Source organism: Salvelinus sp. IW2-2015, linkage group LG32 (assembly GCF_002910315.2).
Source record: "Salvelinus sp. IW2-2015 linkage group LG32, ASM291031v2, whole genome shotgun sequence".
Classification (NCBI taxonomy): domain Eukaryota; kingdom Metazoa; phylum Chordata; class Actinopteri; order Salmoniformes; family Salmonidae; genus Salvelinus; species Salvelinus sp. IW2-2015.
Window position 1 is genome coordinate 33,286,294 of NC_036871.1, and position 19,254 is coordinate 33,305,547.

The 19,254-nt window shown below is 41.8% G+C and overlaps 2 protein-coding genes across 2 annotated transcripts in view; both read left to right on the forward strand.

The window, feature by feature from the left end:
• The window catches only part of LOC111956376 (uncharacterized), a 22,938-nt gene extending 15,290 nt beyond the window's left edge, over nucleotides 1-7,648 (forward strand). The window contains exons 5-10 of the mRNA XM_023976836.2: nucleotides 2,888-2,998; nucleotides 3,578-3,701; nucleotides 3,874-4,813; nucleotides 5,122-5,210; nucleotides 5,563-5,690; nucleotides 5,916-7,648. Of these exons, the coding sequence (XP_023832604.1) occupies nucleotides 2,888-2,998; nucleotides 3,578-3,701; nucleotides 3,874-4,813; nucleotides 5,122-5,210; nucleotides 5,563-5,690; nucleotides 5,916-6,284 (1,761 nt within the window). The 3' untranslated portion in view covers nucleotides 6,285-7,648. The remainder of the gene's footprint in view (nucleotides 1-2,887; nucleotides 2,999-3,577; nucleotides 3,702-3,873; nucleotides 4,814-5,121; nucleotides 5,211-5,562; nucleotides 5,691-5,915) is intronic.
• Nucleotides 7,017-18,824, forward strand: LOC139022476 (zinc finger protein 91-like). Its single transcript, XM_023976834.2, has 4 exons — nucleotides 7,017-8,462; nucleotides 10,418-10,560; nucleotides 10,812-10,882; nucleotides 11,534-18,824. Exons 1-4 carry the CDS (start codon nucleotides 7,017-7,019, stop codon nucleotides 14,926-14,928), a joined length of 5,055 nt encoding a protein of 1,684 aa, XP_023832602.1. The 3' UTR covers nucleotides 14,929-18,824.
• Nucleotides 18,825-19,254: the final 430 nt, after the last annotated feature.

Here is a 19,254-nt window from a genome sequence, read left to right on the forward strand (position 1 = left end):
TTGTTTTCAAAAAAACAAAAGAGAGCAATTGTAATCTGAATAAATCCCAAAATAATATTTGTAAAGGCCAAAACATTTATTTCTGTTTTTAGAGGGAGAGAAACACTGGGCCAATTGTGCGCGCCCATAAAGGCAAAATATAGCCCTGCTAATAGCCATAATGGAGCTGTACAACGTGACTGTGTATTTGAAGGAGTATTTTCCAGTAAGCAACAATTTGTTTACCTTCATTAGACAACTTTTTTCCAGTATTTCTGTAATTCACTGATATTTATTCCCATAGTAATTCGTTATGGATCCAAAGCTAAATAAACATCAGCATTTTGAAAGAGTATTTTTATCATTATTTTATTAACGAAAGCATAAAGATGTTGTTGAAGAAATACTGTACTGCTGTTTTGAGTTAGAAATGTAACACTTCAGAGTACTTAAGCATTGAATACATTGTAGGTAGGGGGATGTTCACACCTACAGTAGCCGGGCTACAAAGAGTCTATTGTCCTGCTAATCGGGCTACAAGTGTTTGAAAACCTGTTTTCAAAATGTCACCAGCTGTTCATCACTACTGTAAATAAAAACACAGCATCTTGTTTACATCTTGTTTACATTCTTTATTGTAACCACAATGTCACAAATCATTTGTATCTACCTTTCCAATTACATTTAGAGTTTGGGATTAATTCTATTAATATTATGGTGTTTCTATTCCAAGTAAAATAAAAAACCCTCTGGGTTTCCGTCAGGATGGAATGGAAAATATGGAGCTGTACAACGTGGTGATCGGGAGTACAGCACTGGGCTATTTAGCTAAAGAATCCAGTGTCCTGCGGAGACCAGCGTTCAATTCCCCGACAGGGAGGAAGGAGTAGACTGTCCTTTGTAAATAAGAATTTGTTCTTAACTGACTTGCCTAGTTAAATAAAGGTTACACTAAGAGCATAACCTTTCTACACCCTCATTTTCTAATTCTAGTCTAACCAATACCAAAACGGAGATTCGGTGAAAATAAAAATCTCATTGATTTATCAAGACCAGTCCCCATGCTTGTCTCAGAGCCGCACGAAACTGTGCTAAAATAGTTGTAGGCTATTGCTTTTAACTTCAATATGCTTTTAAATACATAAGACCTACACCACTTTTAACAGCACATTACTCAACACTAGTGAGACTCATGTCGGCTACGGTAGGCCTACAGTATATCGAAAAACATGACATGACTCTCCGCCAATAATTACATATGGAGGATATTTCTGTAATTCAGTGATATTTATTCCCATAGTAATTCGTTATGGATCCATAACCAAATAAACATCGGCATTTTGAAAAGGTATTATTTTTATTTTTTTAATTATGAAAGCATAAAGATGCCATTGTTAGTTACATTGTTTTAGTTTGAACGTGCAGACTGGCACTAAGAACAGAACAGCGGGAACGTTTCCCGAGTCAGCACCATTATGAGTGCAATTCCCTTAAATATTTTGGAGATGATTTTGTTTTCAAATAACGTAAAAGAGAGAGAAAAAGGCCATTCTTGAACACGGGGTGAGACATTGTTACTCATTTACATTCTTTATTGTAACCACGAAGCCAGTTTGTTATTTAGAATGATTTATTTCTGTTTTAGAGGGAGAAAAACCAAAAACCTACAGTTTTTGGGTCTCCCAGTCGAGGACGGCATGGGTAACGAACCAGCATCTGTAGCAACACGGCTTGCACTGCAATGCAGTGTCTTAGACCGTTGCGCCACTTAGGCGCTGTACAACATGATTGGTCGGGAGTGGCATACAGTACTACAGTAAGAGCAAAATAATCCTAACAAAATAAAATATTAAAAACCTTAGTGTAACAACAGTTTTAATAAGTAATACTGAAGTCGTGCACAATTATCAGTTTCTATTTAGGTTCATGTCAGTTAGAGACACAATAGGACCCAAAAGCATAATCAGTGCTCTAACTCCCCCTTGCGCTGGTCTGGAGCAATGAAGTGGTGACGCAGCGTACCGTACTAAACCACAAATTACCTCTAAATCCCGCGGCATAAGCTCACAACTTTTAAAGGAGGAACCACTGTACTTTAGTGCCTTGTTACAACAGGATGCATGTTTTGAATATTTTTTATTCTATTCACTCTTCTTTTCACTCTGTCAATTAGGTTAGTATTGTGGAGTAACTACAATGTTGTTGATCCATCCTCAGTTTTCTCTTATCACAGCCATTAAACTCTGTAACTGCTTTAAAGTCACCATTAGCCTCATGGTGAAATCCCTGAGTGTTTCCTCCCTTTCCGGCAACTTAGTTAGGAAGGACGCCTGTATCTTTGTAGTGACTGGGTGTATTGATACATCATCCAAAGTGTAATTAATAACTTCACCATGCTCAAAGAGATATTCAATGTTTGCTTTTTATTTTTACTCATCTACCAATAGGTGCCTTCTTTGTGAGGCATTGGAAAACCTCCCTGGTCTTTGTTTGAATCTATATTTGAAATTCACTGGTCGACTGAGGGGCCTTACAGATAATTGTATGTGTGGTAGTCATAATACAATCATGTTAATCACTATTACTGCACACAGAGTGAGTCCATGCAACTTATTATGTGACTTGTTAAGCACATTTTTACTCATTTAGGCTTGCCATAACAATGTGGTTGACTACTTATTGATGCAAGACATTTAAGCTTTACATTTTTAAGTCATATCTACAAATTTTAAAACAAGTTCCACTTTGGCATTATGAGGTATTATGTGTAGGCCAGTGACAATTTTTTTCTCTCCATTTAAAATTAATCCTGTAACACAACAAAATGTGGGAAAAGTAATGGGGTGTGAATACTTTCTGAAGGCACTGTATGTACTTTCTACTGTCATCTGCTTGTCCTGTCTATCAGAATGTTTTCCCAGAGGAGTATGGCCCCAAGTATGACTCAACACTGCAGATTCTTGTGTGGGAGTTCCTGTCCAGACTGGAGAAACTGATTCCTGCTCCAAACCTTAAGCAGGTATTATTGTACTGTACATCATCTGAGGTATGAAATAGGGATGGCCATTTGAAAGAATGTCCATGTTCGAGTACTCTCATATTATAATTTTTTGAGTTCTCAAGTACTCTCATGTCAGTGTGAAACGGGGCTGAATGCAAAATCAAGTTTACGGTATGCTGTCGGTGGTTGCTGTAAATTCTGCTTGTTCTGATAAGGAAATGAAACACATTTTCACTGCACTTGACACACTCCACAAAGAATTGACACTTCTTAGAGTTTGTAATTTTGTCAGTGCTTATACGTTTAACCTTTTTAATAGTAGAATTTGTAAAATTTTTGTATTTGTATTTAATTATTAGCAATCAAATACACTCCTTGGATTAGTACTAGTGCCCATCCCTAGTATGAATTCGGCTCTCCAGTAAGAATGTGTCCCAAAGTGCCTCTCATTCCACACAAAACCTTGAAACACCATATTGTTATGGAATAGGTTGGATAGGTTAGGTCTTAGATGCATGATTAGACACTACCACTTCAGCAATATTAGCAGGCTAGTTAGTTGGTTTTGTAACAATTGTTAATTACTCCATCTCTTAGACTGCATCTTGGCTCAGCCTTGCCCCTGCTCTCTTAGAGGAGTGTGTGCAGTCTGTGGCTCACCCTGAGCCATTACAGGCACTCCTCCATCACCATAAAAATGGACATCACTTAGACACCAATGGTAGGTGGGGTGCAGGATTTGGAAATCATTTACTTTTCTGAATTTATTTTCTTTGTTAAAAAAAAATACTTCTGTCCTAATATTTCAATATTTTCCGGGAGAACTTAGGAAATGCTGGAAATGTAGTTAAGTTATTCCTGATGTTAACCTGTGACGGTCTCTCCTTTTCTAGCTCTAAGGTCCACTGGTGGTGACTACATCCTCTCTTCACTGTCTTTCCCTTCCTCTGTGAAGGAAGAAATTGCCTCTTGCCAAGCAGGCCCAGAGAGACAGTCCTATCCCACCATAAAGGGATATCAAAGCCCTTTCCCATCTGATGAACCACAGATGAGCTGGGACTGCAGAATGGCAGATCGTAAGGTCTGGACTGTAAAGCCACCAGCCTGTTCTGCTTCTGTGGAGGTCGAGGTCAAGACTATAGAGGACGCCACTGAGATAACCGTTAAACGCAAGACAATCAACAAAGAGATGATAAAAGAAACCAGGAGAGATAAAGCTGTTCTCTGCCCTCAGACTCGCAGCGGGCTGAAAACCAGCCGCTTGACTGCTTCCTGTCTGCGCCGTCAACCCGTACTGCGGATGAACAGGCTTGACATTAGCAATATGCCGTTACCCAAGTCCTTGCTAACACTGATTCTAAGGAGAGGGAGACTGCAGGCTGAGACAAGACGCCCAGGACCGAAAGGAATTGACAGAAAGAAAAAACGGAGAAGAGGTCGTGGTATTACAAATGAGAAGATTGAAACGCACACACTTGACATAAGCGATATGCCGCTACCCAAGTCCCCGCTAACACTGACCCTAAAGAGAGGGGTACTGCTGGATGATCCGACGAGTTCCCAAGTCCAGAAAAAAAGAGGTAGAAAAAAAGGAGAGAAAATAGGACCTGGTATCACAAGATTAAAGATTGAGAAGATTGGAGCACACACGCTTGACATAAGCGATGTGCCATTACCCAAGCCCTCGCTAAAACTGGTTATAAGGAGAGGGAAACTGCAGGCTGAAGCAACAGGTTCTCAAGGGAAAAAAACAAGGGGCAGAAAGAAAAAATGGAGAAGACGATGTGGTGTCAAAAATGAGAGTGTGAAAAGAGAGCGGTCACCTGAAACTGAGTGAGTGTCCACTGTGGAACAGAGGTATTCAAATCCAGGCCTCAAGGTCTGCAGTGCTGCTGGTTTTCTTTTCTCCCAGGTTGTAAATGTATTTATTAATATCATTGATTGTTCAGAGAATACACTCACCTGGTGTACAGAGGACTGAATCAGTCCCTGATTCGAGGGGTATTGGAGAAAAGTTTATAACCATCAGTGGTGCAGACCTCAGTCCAGATTTGAAGTAGTAGCGGTTACTAGTAGTGGCTAGGACCTTGGCAGTGAACTTACCCATTTGAAAACTGACTTTCATTTTGGTCTCTTCTCAGGGAAGAAGCTGAACCATCAGATAATGAACTTTGGACCAGTGTTAATACAGGGGTCACTCTCAATGAAAAGACCCCTGTCGATGAATCTGGTAAGAAAAGTTCCTTAGTGAGTGTAGAGCAGCGAACGTCAAGCTCCTTAGATATGCAAAACTCCTGAATAAAGAATAAGAAATTAGAAATGACAGCCTTAAAGATGCAGAAGAACGTGGTTACTAGACCAAAATGGTCAAGATATTCTGCAGTAAACACTTTCCCTGCATCTATTAGGCTGCAGTACCTCGTTCTTTATTTGAAGAAAGTTCCATATCTCTTCACTGCACTGTATTGAGATTTGTTCAAATGTGGTCTAGTCTGTTTTTATCAAGCACCGGATCTGTCTTACCTGTCTATGTGTTAATGTCTATGTGGATGTCTTGCTCACTTCTCTCTTTTCAACACTAGGTGGAGACCATCCTTCTCATTTCCCATCATCTCATAAGAGGGAGGAGGAACAGCCCATACAGACCTTTCACACAAAGGAGCACAGTGGTCATATGGCCGAAGGGCAGAACAGAGAAGAAGTCTCAGAGGTTGGTACCTCAGGACTCACTAACTCCTGAGCCATACACACCTCTCACAAAATTAATTCAAGAGAGCACAGTGGTCAGATGGCCGAAGGGCAGAACAGGGAAGAACCCTCAGAGATTGTACCTCAGGACTCACCAACTCCTGAGCCATACAACCCTCTCACAAAATTAATTCAGAGGAGCACAGTGGTCATATGGCCGAAGGGCAAACAGAGAAAAGTCTCAGAGGTTGTACCTCAGGACTCACTAACTCCTGAGCCATCCAACACCGCTCACAAAATTAATTCAGAGGAGCACAGTGGTCAGATGGCCAAAGGGCAGAACAGGGAAGAACCCTCAGAGATTGTACCTCAGGACTCACAAACTCCTGAGCCATCCAACACCGCTCACAAAATTAATTCAGAGGAGCACAGTGGTCAGATGGCCAAAGGGCAGAACAGGGAAGAACCTCAGAGATTGTACCTCAGGACTCACCAACTCCTGAGCCATCCAACACCGCTCACAAAATTAATTCAGAGGAGCACAGTGGTCAGATGGCCAAAGGGCAGAACAGGGAAGAACCTCAGAGATTGTACCTCAGGACTCACCAACTCCTGAGCCATCCAACACCTCTCAGAAAATTAATTCAGAGGAGCACAGTGGTCATATGTTCGAAGGGCAGAAGAGAGACGAACTTCCAGAGATGGTACCTCAGGACTCACCAACTCCTGAGCCATACAACACCTCTCACAAAATTAATTCAGAGGAGCACAGTGGTCAGATGGCCAAAGGGCAGAACAGGGAAGAACCCTCAGAGATTGTACCTCAGGACTCACTAACTCCTGAGCCATCCAACACCGCTCACAAAATTAATTCAGAGGAGCACAGTGGTCAGATGGCCAAAGGGCAGAACAGGGAAGAACCCTCAGAGATTGTACCTCAGGACTCACTAACTCCTGAGCCATACAACACCTCTCACAAAATTAATTTAGAGGAGCACAGTGGTCAGATGGCCAAAGGGCAGAACAGGGAAGAACCCTCAGAGATTGTACCTCAGGACTCACCAACTCCTGAGCCATCCAACACCTCTCAGAAAATTAATTCAGAGGAGCACAGTGGTCATATGTTCGAAGGGCAGAAGAGAGACGAACTTCCAGAGATTGTACCTCAGGACTCACTAACTCCTGAGCCATACAACACCTCTCACAAAATTAATTCAGAGGAGCACAGTGGTCATATGGCCGAGGGCAGAACAGAGAAGAAGTCTTCAGATGTTGTCCTCAGGACTCACTAACTCCTGAGCCATCCAACACCTCTCACAAAATTCATTCCGATGAGCACAGTGGTCAGATGGCCGAAGGGCAGAAGAGAGAAGAAGTCTCTGAGATTGTACCTCAGGACTCATTAAGTCCGGAACCATCCAACACCTCTCACAAAAGCTTTCACTTACAGGAGCACAGTGGTCAAATGGCCAAAGGGCAGAACATAGAAAAACCTTTAGAGAGTGTACCTAAGGAGTTACTAACTGAGATTGTACTTCAGCACTCGTTAACTCCTGAGCCATCCAACAGCTCGCACAAAAGAAGCCAGCGCGTCAAGGCATGCTCTTTCTGTGGCAAGACTTTCACTGACACACTGGGCTTGACAAGACACATGCGATCTCACATTGAGCAGAGGTCACACCAATGCACCCAATGTGGGCAAGACTATGATTCCAGTGAGGACTTAGAGGAACACTGGAAGAGAAGCTGTGAGGAGAAGATAAAAAAAGACATTGGTAAGGACAATGGTGGGGAAACTGTCCAGCTAAAAACGCATCTGAAAAGAGACAAAAAGCCTGATCTGAAAGCAGACAAAAAATCTGATCTGAAAGGACACACAAAAGACCGCCCCATAAAGTGCCATGTGTGTGGGAAAGTAACTACACGTATGTTGGGTTTGCGAAGACACCTTCTACTTCACTTCAACAATGGAGCATACAAGTGCCCTGTGTGTCCAACGACTTTTATAACAAATGCTGATTTGAGATCGCACCTGAGATTGAAAAGATCTTGTCGGGAAAAATGTTCTGATGAAGTAATTAATACCAAGGTCCATCTCCAATCCAACCCTGGTGAGTACAAGTGTCCTTACTGTGGGGACACTTTCCAGCTACCACATGATCTGAAAGGACACACAAAAGACTGTTCCAGAAAGTGCCATGTGTGTGGGAAAACAACTTTGAAGCCATGCGGCATGCGAAGGCACATGTTAAGACACAACAACAATGGCCCCTACAAGTGCCCGGTGTGTCCAAGGACTTTTATATCCCGTACTGATTTGAAGATGCACCTGAAAAAAAATAAGCAATGTAGGGAGAAATGTTCTGATGTCATGGTGAAGGAATTACTGTCATCAGTAGATGGTAGATGTGGGAAAAAAGATACAGGAGTCATGACAAGCTGCCAACAACCAAGCTCCAGCAACACAGGTGGGCCTTCAAAGAATATTGAAGAGTTCTTTGAACAGTTCTCTTATGACTTTCAGCAATCCGATAACAGCATGAGTAGTGATGTGAACCTGAATAGCCTCAATGAAAACTACAGTCAGGAGATCAGTCAATACCAACCCATGAAGGACGTTGACCCATTGAAGGACAAAAAGTCTGTGGATGATTCATTGGAAAATGAGATGCCCAATGACAAAGAACCAAACTCAACCATTGGCTTAACAGGGAAGCAGGTGTCCCAGACTGACCCAAAGCCTCTCCAGGATTCTCAACCAGAGACGAGCGGAGAAGTGAAGAACGAGATACAGGTGATACCGGTTTCGACAATAGATATGACAATACTAAAGGCCCTGCAATTTGAGGTGTTAAGGAAATAGAGGGCTCTAGACTCATTTTCCCCTGATGGCACTGGTGCCACTAACTTCTTCAGTTGGTGGCACCAGCTGTGATTTGGTGGCACCCCCAAAAAGGGTTATCACATAGACCTGGGCGATATGGAAAAAAATCCATAATGCGGTAAATTGCGTGAATTGGTGCGATAACAATAAATAGAACGATAAGTTTAAAACCATTTATTTTTTCTTTAAACTACTTCTACTACTAGTTTGATGGTTTTAGCATAAATTATTCCATATTAGCAAACTTATTTGAATAAAAATAAATGTCATTTATGAAGTTAGTCATTCACAATGCTTTATCAAGAAGTGTAATAGACTACTGAGATGGTATTCAATAAATAAGTTGTTACATCTAACATGTCCAAGCAGGAATGCATGATTCAAAATATTTTGATATCCAATCTAATCCAGTGATTGTCATGAATTTTGGGTAGACAATTAGGCTATTTGTGTTATATTTTACTGTCAAAATAGGGCTTTAGGCACTGCAGAGCTTGAGGCGTCACTATAGATATGGGTTCAATCCTGGGCAGTTTCGCAGCCGRCCGGAACCGGGAGACCCATGAGGCGATTCACAATTGGCCCAGAGTTGTCCAGGTTAGGGGAAGGTTTGGCCGGCCCGGGATGTCCTCGTCCTCATGTTACTCCTGTGGCGGGCCGGGCTCATGCACGCTGACACGGTTGCCAGTTGTACAGTGTTTCCTCTGACACATTGGTGCGGCTGGCTTCCGGGTTAAGCGAGCAGTGTGTCAAGAAGCAGTGTGACATGGCAGGGTCGTGTTTCAGAGAACGCACGGCTCTCAACATTCGCCTCTCCCGAGTCCGTACGGGAGTTGCGGCGATGGGACAAGAGTGTAACTTCCAATTGGATATCACGAAATTGGGGAGGAAAAAGGGCTTTAGAATTTTCATATTTCTTTGTTCAATAGAGATGAATTTGCATTCATCATCTTCATGTACACTAATTTTATATATAGCTTAGGCCTAATTCAATTTGCACTAATTGTTGGTACTAATTCACCACCTGAGGAAGTGGAAACACAAAATGCATTAGATAGATAGATCACATTAGCTAGAACTCTAAATATAACASCTACTGCTAGTAGCCATGTATTAACCTGGGCCCCTATTCACAAAGTGTCTCAGAATAGGAGTGCTGCTCTCAAATCAGATCATAATAAATAAGACCTGATCCTGGATCAGCACTCCTTCTTTGAGAAGCTTTTGAATCTAGGGCCCTGATTGGAAGGCAAATTGAGCACCAACATGTTGCTGTAACGGAGTGTGTTTAATCCCACCAACATGTACACAACACTTGGCACTGAAGTCAACTGTACTGACAGACAGAGCTTGTGACACAGTGGGAAACGGTTCACTTAAGATCTTGGTGAGGATGATTTCACCACATGGTGACTACTAGTTCTAGCCTGCTAGTTTCACATCCACTACACTCACCCCCTAGTAGTCTGCTACAGTAGTCTGTGATCCGGGTTACYGACCATTGTAACAGAGTGAGTTCTGTCCCCACCTGGGACACAAACTCTGGGGGTTGCCTCTGGACCGGGCTAAGAGGCATTCCTTTTATTTATTTATTATATATATATGTCAAAATTGAACTACTATATATTTTATCCCCATTTTCTCCCTATATATCATTAATTATCCACTTTTATGACACTATAATAWCATTTTGTCACTGTGGATAAAAGCATCTATACCATCTGGTGTTATCTACATGTTGATCCACCTTGATTTCAAGTTTGCAGAAGTGTGATACATTTAAGTTAATTCAAGAAAATAAATGAAAAGGCAAGGCTTTAAGTCAGAGTGTGCATTTTTATGACCATAATATATATTTTATACAGAGCGGGAAACTGCAGGCTGAGGCCACGGGTTCCAACGGACAGAAAAGAAGAGGCAGAAAGAGAAAACAGAAAAGAGGACGTGGTGTCAAAAATGAGAAGAGCGAAGCAAAGGGTGTGAAGAGAGAGCGGTCACCTGAAACTGAGTGAGTGTCAGCTGTGGAACAGAGGTATTCAAATCCAGGTAGAAAATTAATTGACCAAGGAATACACTCACCTAGTGTACAGAGGATTGAATCTGTCCCTGATTTGAGAGGTTATTGGGGGAAGGGTGGAAAACAGCAGTGGTGCAGACCTCGAGGCCCAGATTTGAATGCCCCTATTGTAGTGGCTAGGACCTTGGAAGTGAACTTACCCATTGAAAATCATAACTGACTTTATATTTGTCTGTCCTCAGGGAAGATGCCGAACCATCAGATAATAAACTTTGGACCACTGTCATTAAAAGGACCACTGTCTGTGATTCTGGTAAGGAGTGTTCCTTAGCGTGTAGAACGGTGAACATGAGCTCTTTATTCAAAACTACTGAATAAACAAACTACAAATGACAGCCTTAAAGATGCAGAGAAATTGGTTACTAGTGTTATGTTCTAATTTTCAGAGTAAATAACTCACAGACACTAGAGAAGCTTAACCAAGTTTAATTCTTCCCAAAGGGAAGCAGCTGTAATTCAGACACAGACATGGCCTACCCCGTGGTAGTATTCATACCCCACTTTGGGTGGAGTCTCCTTATCGCTAAACAGTGCATCATTATTGCTGAGCAGGGAGCTGAGGTATATGAGCCTTCAACGGTTTCTCCCGTTATTAGTACTGCCACATGCAATCGTGTTCCCTGCACTCAGCCCCTCCCAAGCTTCATTATTGCACCCCTCATGTCTCTTTTGTAACTAATGTACCTATACTTCTGAGTTTAACCATGTTCAAATTTTCACCCAGAATCCAACACGAGACCTAGGCGTCCATGCTATTCTGCTGTCAGAATAACCAAGTGCTTATGTGTATCATCCTTTGAGTTCAGTGAACACTTTCACTCTATCTTTTAGGCTGCAATACCTTGACTTTGAGTTTGTCGATAATATGTGGATGTCTTGCTCACTTTTCTCTTTTCAACACTAGGTGGTGTCTCAGAGAGTGTACCTCAGGACTCACTAACTCCTGAGCCATCCAACACCTCTCACAAAAGAAGTCAACGAATCAAAGCATGCTCTTTCTGTCGCAAGACTTTCACTGAAACACTGGGCTTGACAAGACACATGCGATCTCACATTGAGCAGAGGTCACACCAATGCACCCTGTGTGGGCAAGACTTTGAATTCAGTGAGGACTTRGAGGAACACCAGAAGAGTAGCTGTGAGGAGAAGAAGAGTGGTGATGACTACTGTGGGGAAACTGTCCAGCAAAAAAAATATCTGAAAAAAAACCCTGATCTGAAAAGAGACAAAAAAGCTCATCTGAATAGAGTCAAAAAAGCTCATCTGAAAAGAGACAAAAAATCGGATCTGAAAGGACACACAAAAGACGGCTCCATAAAGTGCCATGTGTGTGGGAAAGTAACTACTCGTATTGTAAGTTTGCAAAGGCACCTTCTACTTCACTTCAACAATGGAGCATACAAGTGCCCTGTGTGTCCAAAGACTTTTATATTAAATTGTGATTTGAGATCGCACCTGAGATTGAAAAGATCTTGTGGGAAGAAATGTTCTGATAAAGTAATTACAACCAGGCTCCACCTCAAATCCAACCCTGGGGATTACAAGTGTCCTTACTGTGGGGACACTTTCCAGCTACCACGTGATCTGAAAGGACACACAAAAGACTGTTCCAGAAAGTGCAATGTGTGTGGGAAAACAACTTCAACGGCACGCGGCATGCGAAGGCACATGTTAAGACACAACAACAATGGCACCTACAAGTGCCCGGTGTGTCCAAGGACTTTTATATACCATCCTGATTTGAAGAAGCACCTGAAACTGAAAAAACGTTGTAGAGCGAAATGTTCTGATGTGATGATGAAAGAAATACTGTCTTCAGGAGATGGTAGATGTCGGAAAATGTTCAATGAAACAGCAGTCATGACAAACAGCCAACAACCAAGCTCCAGCAACACAGGTGGGCCTTCGAAGAGAATTGAAGAGCTCTCTCATGACTCGCAGCAATCCGATAACAGCATGAGTAGTGATATGAACCTTAATAGCCTTGAAGAAGACCACAGTGACAAGATCAGTCAATACCAACCCATTAAGGACGTTGACATAAGTAGCCTCCATGAAGACTACAGTGATGAGATCAGTCAATACCAACCCATGAAGGACGTTGACCAATCCAACCCTGGTGAGTACAAGTGTCCTTTCTGTGGGGACACTTTCCAGCTCCCAGATGATCTGAAAAGACACACAAAAGACTGTTCCAGAAAGTGCCATGTGTGTGGGAAAATATCCTCAAAGGCATGTGACATGCGAAGGCACATGTTAAAACATGACAACAATGGCCCCATCAAGTGCCCGGTGTGTCCAAAGACGTTTATATTCCATACCGATTTGAAAACACACCTGAAAACAAAAAAACTTTGTAGGGAGAAATGTTCTGATGTGATGGCAAAAGAATTACTGTCTTCAGTAGATGGTAGATGGAAAAATGGAAAAAAATGGAAAAATGTCAACGAAACAGGAGTCATTACAAGTTGCGATCAACCAAGTTCCAGCAACACAGGTGGGCCTTCGAAGGGCGGGCCTGTGTTGGGTTTGAAGAGCTTTGAAGAGTTCTTTGAAGAGCTCTCTAATGACTCTGATATCAGCATGAATAGTGACGTGAACCTGAATAGCCTCGATGAAGACTACAGTCAGGAGATCAGTCAATACCAACCCATGAAGGATGTTGACCTGAATAGCCTCGATGAAGACTACAGTCAGGAGATCAGTCAATACCAACCCATTAAGGATGTTGACCTGAATCGCCTCTATGAAGACTACAGTCAGGAGATCAGTCAATACCAACCCATTAAGGATGTTGACCTGAATCGCCTCTATGAAGACTACAGTCAGGAGATCAGTAAATACCAACCTATTAAGGATGTTGACCTGAATCGCCTCTATGAAGACTACAGTCAGGAGATCAGTAAATACCAACCTATTAAGGACGTTGACCAATCCAAACCCGGTGAGTACAATTGTCCTTACTGTCGGAAGACTTTCCAGCTCCTACGTGATCTGAAAGGACACAAAAAAGACTGTTCCAAGGAGTGCCATGTGTGTGGGAAAACAACTTCGACGGCATGCGGCATGCGTAGGCACATGTTAAAACACTACAATGGCCCCATCAAGTGCCCGGTGTGTCCAACGACTTTTGTATACCATACTGATTTGAAGAAGCACCTGAAAACAAAAAAACTATGTAGGGAGAAATATTCTGGTGTGATGGCGAAGGAATTACTGTCTTCAGTAGATGATAGATGTAAGAAAAATGTTAATGAAACAGGAGTCATGSCAAGTTGTGAACAACCAAGCTCCAGCGACACAGGCGGGCCTTCAAATAGCATTGAAGAGTTCTCACATGATTTGCAGCAATCCGATAACAGCATGAGTAGTGATGTGAACCTGAATAGCCTCCATGAAGACAACAGTCAGGAGATCAGTCAAAACCAAGCCATTAAGGACATTGTCCAATCCAACCCTGGTGAGTACAAGTGTCCTTACTGTGGGGACACTTTCCAGCTACCTCATGATCTGAAAGGACACAGTAAAGACTGTTCCAGAAAGTGCCATGTGTGTGGGAAAATATCCTCGAAGGCATGCGACATGCGAAGGCACATGTTAAAACACTACAACAATGGCCCCATCAAGTGCCTGGTGTGTCCAAAGACATTTATATTCCATACTGATTTGAAGACGCACCTAAAAACGAAAAAACTTTGTAGGGAAAAATGTTCTGATGTGATGGCGGAGGAATTACTGTCTTCGGTAGATGGTAGATGTAGGAAAAATGTGAATGATACAGGAATCATGACAAGGCTCCAACAACCAAGCTCCAGCAACACAGGCGGGCCTTCGAAGAGCGGGCCTGTGTTGGGTTTGAAGAGCTTTGAAGAGTTCTTTGAAGAGCTCTCTAATGACTCCGATATCAGCATGAGTAGTGATGTGAATCTGAATAGCCTCCATGAAAACTACAGTCAGGAGATCAGTCAATACCAACCCATGAAGGATGTTGACTTGAGTATCCTCCATGAAGACTACAGTCAGGAGATCAGTCAATACCACCCCATGAAGGATACTGACCTGAATAGCCTACATGAAGACTACAGTCAGGAGATCGGTCACTACCAACCCATGAAGGATGTTGACCTGAATAGCCTCCATGAAGTCTATAGTGATGATATCAGTCAATACCAACCTGTTAAGGACATTGACCCAAAGGAGGACAGAAGGTCTGTAAATGATTCAGGGGTAAATGAGATGCCCAATGACAAAGAACCAAACTCAACCAACGGCCCAAGGCCTCTCCAGGACTCAATCTGAGCCGAACAGAGAAGCTAAGAACGAGATACAGGTGATACCGGTGTCAACAATACATACAACAAAACTAAAAGCCCTGCAATTTGAGGTTTTAAGAAAATGATGAAGAGCAACAACTTCCTTATATGTATTTTTTTTTTGTAGGTGTTATGAATTAGGTTAGGTATTTAGATAGAGAGATAGAGAGATTCCCACTAGTAATTACCAGTTGGAGGGGCATTCAAGTGGATCTTTCCCAGTCGTATGTTGGGATTTGCGAATTTGCGAGATGTTATGAACGCAGCATAACCCGAGTGAAAAGTCAGTTGTCTCAGGTGGCGGAGTCTCTCGATATTTTTGAGGTATCCCCAGTTTGTGAAGCTACTCATGTTCATAAGAGGCAAACCAGATGGGGAGAAGGATGATTTATGTGGAGACATAGAGGAAACATTCTTTGCCAAACTAGACAGTGGTTTCCAGGTAATGGTTTGTCATAGTGAGAAAGTTTATTCTTGTGTGTATCTAGGTGAGAACTTCTGGGCAGAGATATACAGTGCCGTGAAAAAGTATTTGTCCCCTTTCTAATTTTCTCTGCTTTTGCATTATTGTTATACTGAATTATCAGATCTTCAACCAAAATATAATATTAGATAAAGGGAACCTGAGTGAACAAATAACACAACAATTACATACTTATTTCATTTATTTCATGAACAAAGTTATGCAACACCCAATGCCCCTGTGTGAAAAAGTAATTGCCCCTTTACACTCAATAACAGGCTATGCCACCTTTAGCTGCGATGACTCAAACCAAATGCTTCCTGTAGTTGTTGATCAGTCTCATGTGGCTGTGGAGGAGTTTTTGCCCACTCTTCCATGCAGAACTGCTCTAACTCACCGACATTTGTGGGTTTTCAAGCATGAATTGCTCGTTTCAGGTCCTGCCACAACATTTCAATTGGGATTAGGTCGGGACTTTGACTAGGCTATTCCAAAACTTCAAATGTGTTGCTTTTTAGCCATTTTCATGTAGATTGTGTGTTTTGGATCATTGTCTTGCTACATCACCCAGCTGCGCTTCAGCTTCAGCTCATAGACGAATGGCCTGACATTCTCCTGAAGAATTCTATGATACAGAGCATAATTCTTGGTTCCTTCTATTAAGGGAAGTTATCCAGGTCCTGAGGCAGCAAAGCATCCCCAAACCATCACACTACCACCACCATGCTTGTCTGTTGGTGTGAGGTTCTTACTGTGGGAATGCAGTGTCTTGGTTTATGCCAGGCATAATGGGACCCATGTCATCCAAAAAGTTATAATTTTAAATAATCTGTCCATAGAACGTTCTTCCAAGAGTTGATGATCATCAAGGTGCTTTTTGACAAACTTGAGTGAACTTTTTGGACGACATGGATCCCATTATGCCTGGCGATAACCAAACACTGTATTCCAAAGTAAGAACCTCAAACCAACGGTCAAGCATGGTGCAGCGGAATCATGCAGCTAGACAATGATCCAAAACACACAATCAAGTCTACATGAAAATGTCTAAAAAGCAACACATTTGAAGTTTTGGAATGGCCTAAAGCATTTCTGCATGCAAGAGTGGGCCATAATTCCTCCACAGCGATGTGAAAGACTGATCAACAACTACAGGAAGCATTTGGTTGCAGTCATTGCAGCTAAAGTTGGCACAACCAGTTATTGAGTGTAAAGGGGCAATTACTTTTTCACACAGGGGAAATGGGTGTTGCATAATTTTGTTAATACATTATTATTATATTTAAATAAAAATGTTTAACTTAGGTTTCCTTTAATATTAGGTTTTGGTTGAAGATCTAACATTCAGTATAAAAAATAGAGAAAATCAGAAAGGTGGCAAATACTTTTTCACGGCATGTGCCATCTGCACAGGATGAGGTTGATTAATGTGTCAATTTATGGAAGACGTTCTTTGTTATGTTGAGTGACACTGAGCAACTAGGTTCTCTAGGTGTTTTGAGAAAGCATTTGGTTCCCCGAGTGATCTGTTGGATTCAGAGTTTGTCAGTGATTATTTTGTTCCTTTAGCTGACATGTTAGTGAGGATCCGCTGGAAGACCCGGTCTGGGTATTGCGGGATGACACGGCTGTGTCTTGTGACAAGAATAGGGTGCTTGAAGAATTGGGTTTGGAAAAGCCAGATCCACTACAGAGTCAGTTTTGTGAAGTTAAGTGTGAGGAGATGAAGATGTTGGTCAATGTTCACTTATCCCCGTTGGTGGTTGCTCCAGGTCTCTAATCACTGGACACCTATCAGATGGAGCTTGGTGCGTGTGATCATGGGCGCTGTGAATGGAGTTGGTCTCTCAGGGGGCGGAGTCTCAAGGAGAGTTTTGAGGTATCCCCAGTTTGTTATGATACTCATGTTCAGAAGAGTGTTGATGGCAAACCAGATGGGGAGAAGGATGATTTGTGTGGGGACTCTGTGTCTCTGTCCCTCTCCCTCAAGTTTGAGATTTGCAGTCCCTTCCTCTACTGTGGTCTTTGTGTGTCAATAACAGGCAGCAGTAGGCGCAATGCATTGTGGTCATTGTAGCTAATTGCCACGTTTTCTGCGCTAAACTATGTTTAATTTTTGCCTGTTGAAAACGACAACTTCCTATGTCCCACAGTTTGTGCTTCTTGATTTGATTTCTTTCTAAAAATCAGGCTTTGAACTCACACAAAAAACAAACTAAATTTAATTCAAATAATTGAAAGCTAAATTAAACCGAAATGTAGGCTAATCACTCAGCACTAGTGTACATATTGGTCTCTTCAGTTAAGGAAGTTTTATGAAAAAAAAAAAAAAAAAAATGTATTACAAGTTTTGAAAAATTCAGGAAAATAGATTGTGGTGACTATGAGGTTTTTTCTTGTTGGGGGAGAACTTATAGAATAGGTTTGGTAGTTAAGTATGTAGGCTTAGGACCCCTAGACATAATGGGTCAGTAGGCGAGTCAATCGGTTTTATAACAATGTGTAGGAATAGGAACTCAAAAGTGTAGAAATATGGCGGTAGATCTCCTGAACCTGGGCCCCTATTCTCAGTGTTTTTGCCTTTCAGATAATAATAAATAAGATAAGAAGGAGCTGATCCTAGATCAGCACTCATACTCTGAAAATCTTTACAACCTTTATAATCTAGGACCCAGACTGGAAGGCAAATGGAGCACCAACATGTACACAATACTTGACACTGAAGTCAACTGTACTGACAGACAGAGCTTGTGACTCAGTGAGAAACGGTTCACTTAAGATCTTGGTGAGGATGACTTCACCACATGGTGACTACTAGTTCTAGCCTGCTAGTTTCACATCCACTACACTCACCCCCTAGTAGTCTGCTACAGTAGTCTGTGATCCGGGTTACGGACCATTGTAACAGAGTGAGTTCTGTCCCCACCTGGGACACAAACTCTGGGGGTTGCCTCTGGACCGGGCTAAGAGACATTCCTTTTTATTGTTCTTTACAAAAATGTGACAAACTATATCTCTTCTTTCCCCTTTCTCTCCCTCTCTTTGTCCACTTTTTTAACACTTCTATAACACGTAACTATCATGTAATGTCACTGTATACTGTAAGTCACTTTGGATAAAAGCTATGGGTTGCCTATCGACCGAGCTGAAGTGAAAWTTTTTTTTGTGCATGTTTTTCTTTTTACTTAATGTCAAAATGTGGTAACTTCTATATTCTTTCTCCCTCTCTCTCTATATCATTAATTACCTACTTTTATAACATTTTTATAATGCTTAAATGTCATGTCACTGTATACTGTAAGTCACTTTGGATAAAAGCATCTACGACGCTTTGTATTTACATGTTTATCCATCAGTTTTTTAAAGTTGACATTGGTGTGATACATTTCAATATATTAAAGAAGACAAATTAAAAGGCATGGCTGAGTCTGAGAGTGCATTTTTATGACTATAATATACTGAACAGAAATAAACCCAACATGGTCCCGTTTCATGAGCTGAAATAAAAGGTCCCAGAAATATTCCATATGCACAAAAACCTTATTTCTCTCAAATGTTGTGCACAAATTATTTTACATCCCTGTTAGTGAGCAATTCTTCTTTGCCAAGATAATCCATCCACCTGACAGGTGTGGCCTATCAAGAAGCTGGTTTAAATAGCATGATAATTACACAGGTGCACCTTGTGCTGGGGATAATAAAAGGCCACTTTAAAATGTGCAGTTTTGTCACACACACAATGCCACAGAAGTTTTGAGGGAGCATGCAATTGGCGTGCTGACTGCAGGAATGTCCACCAGAGCTGTTTCCAGAGAATTTCATGTTAATTGCACACTCCCTCAATACTTA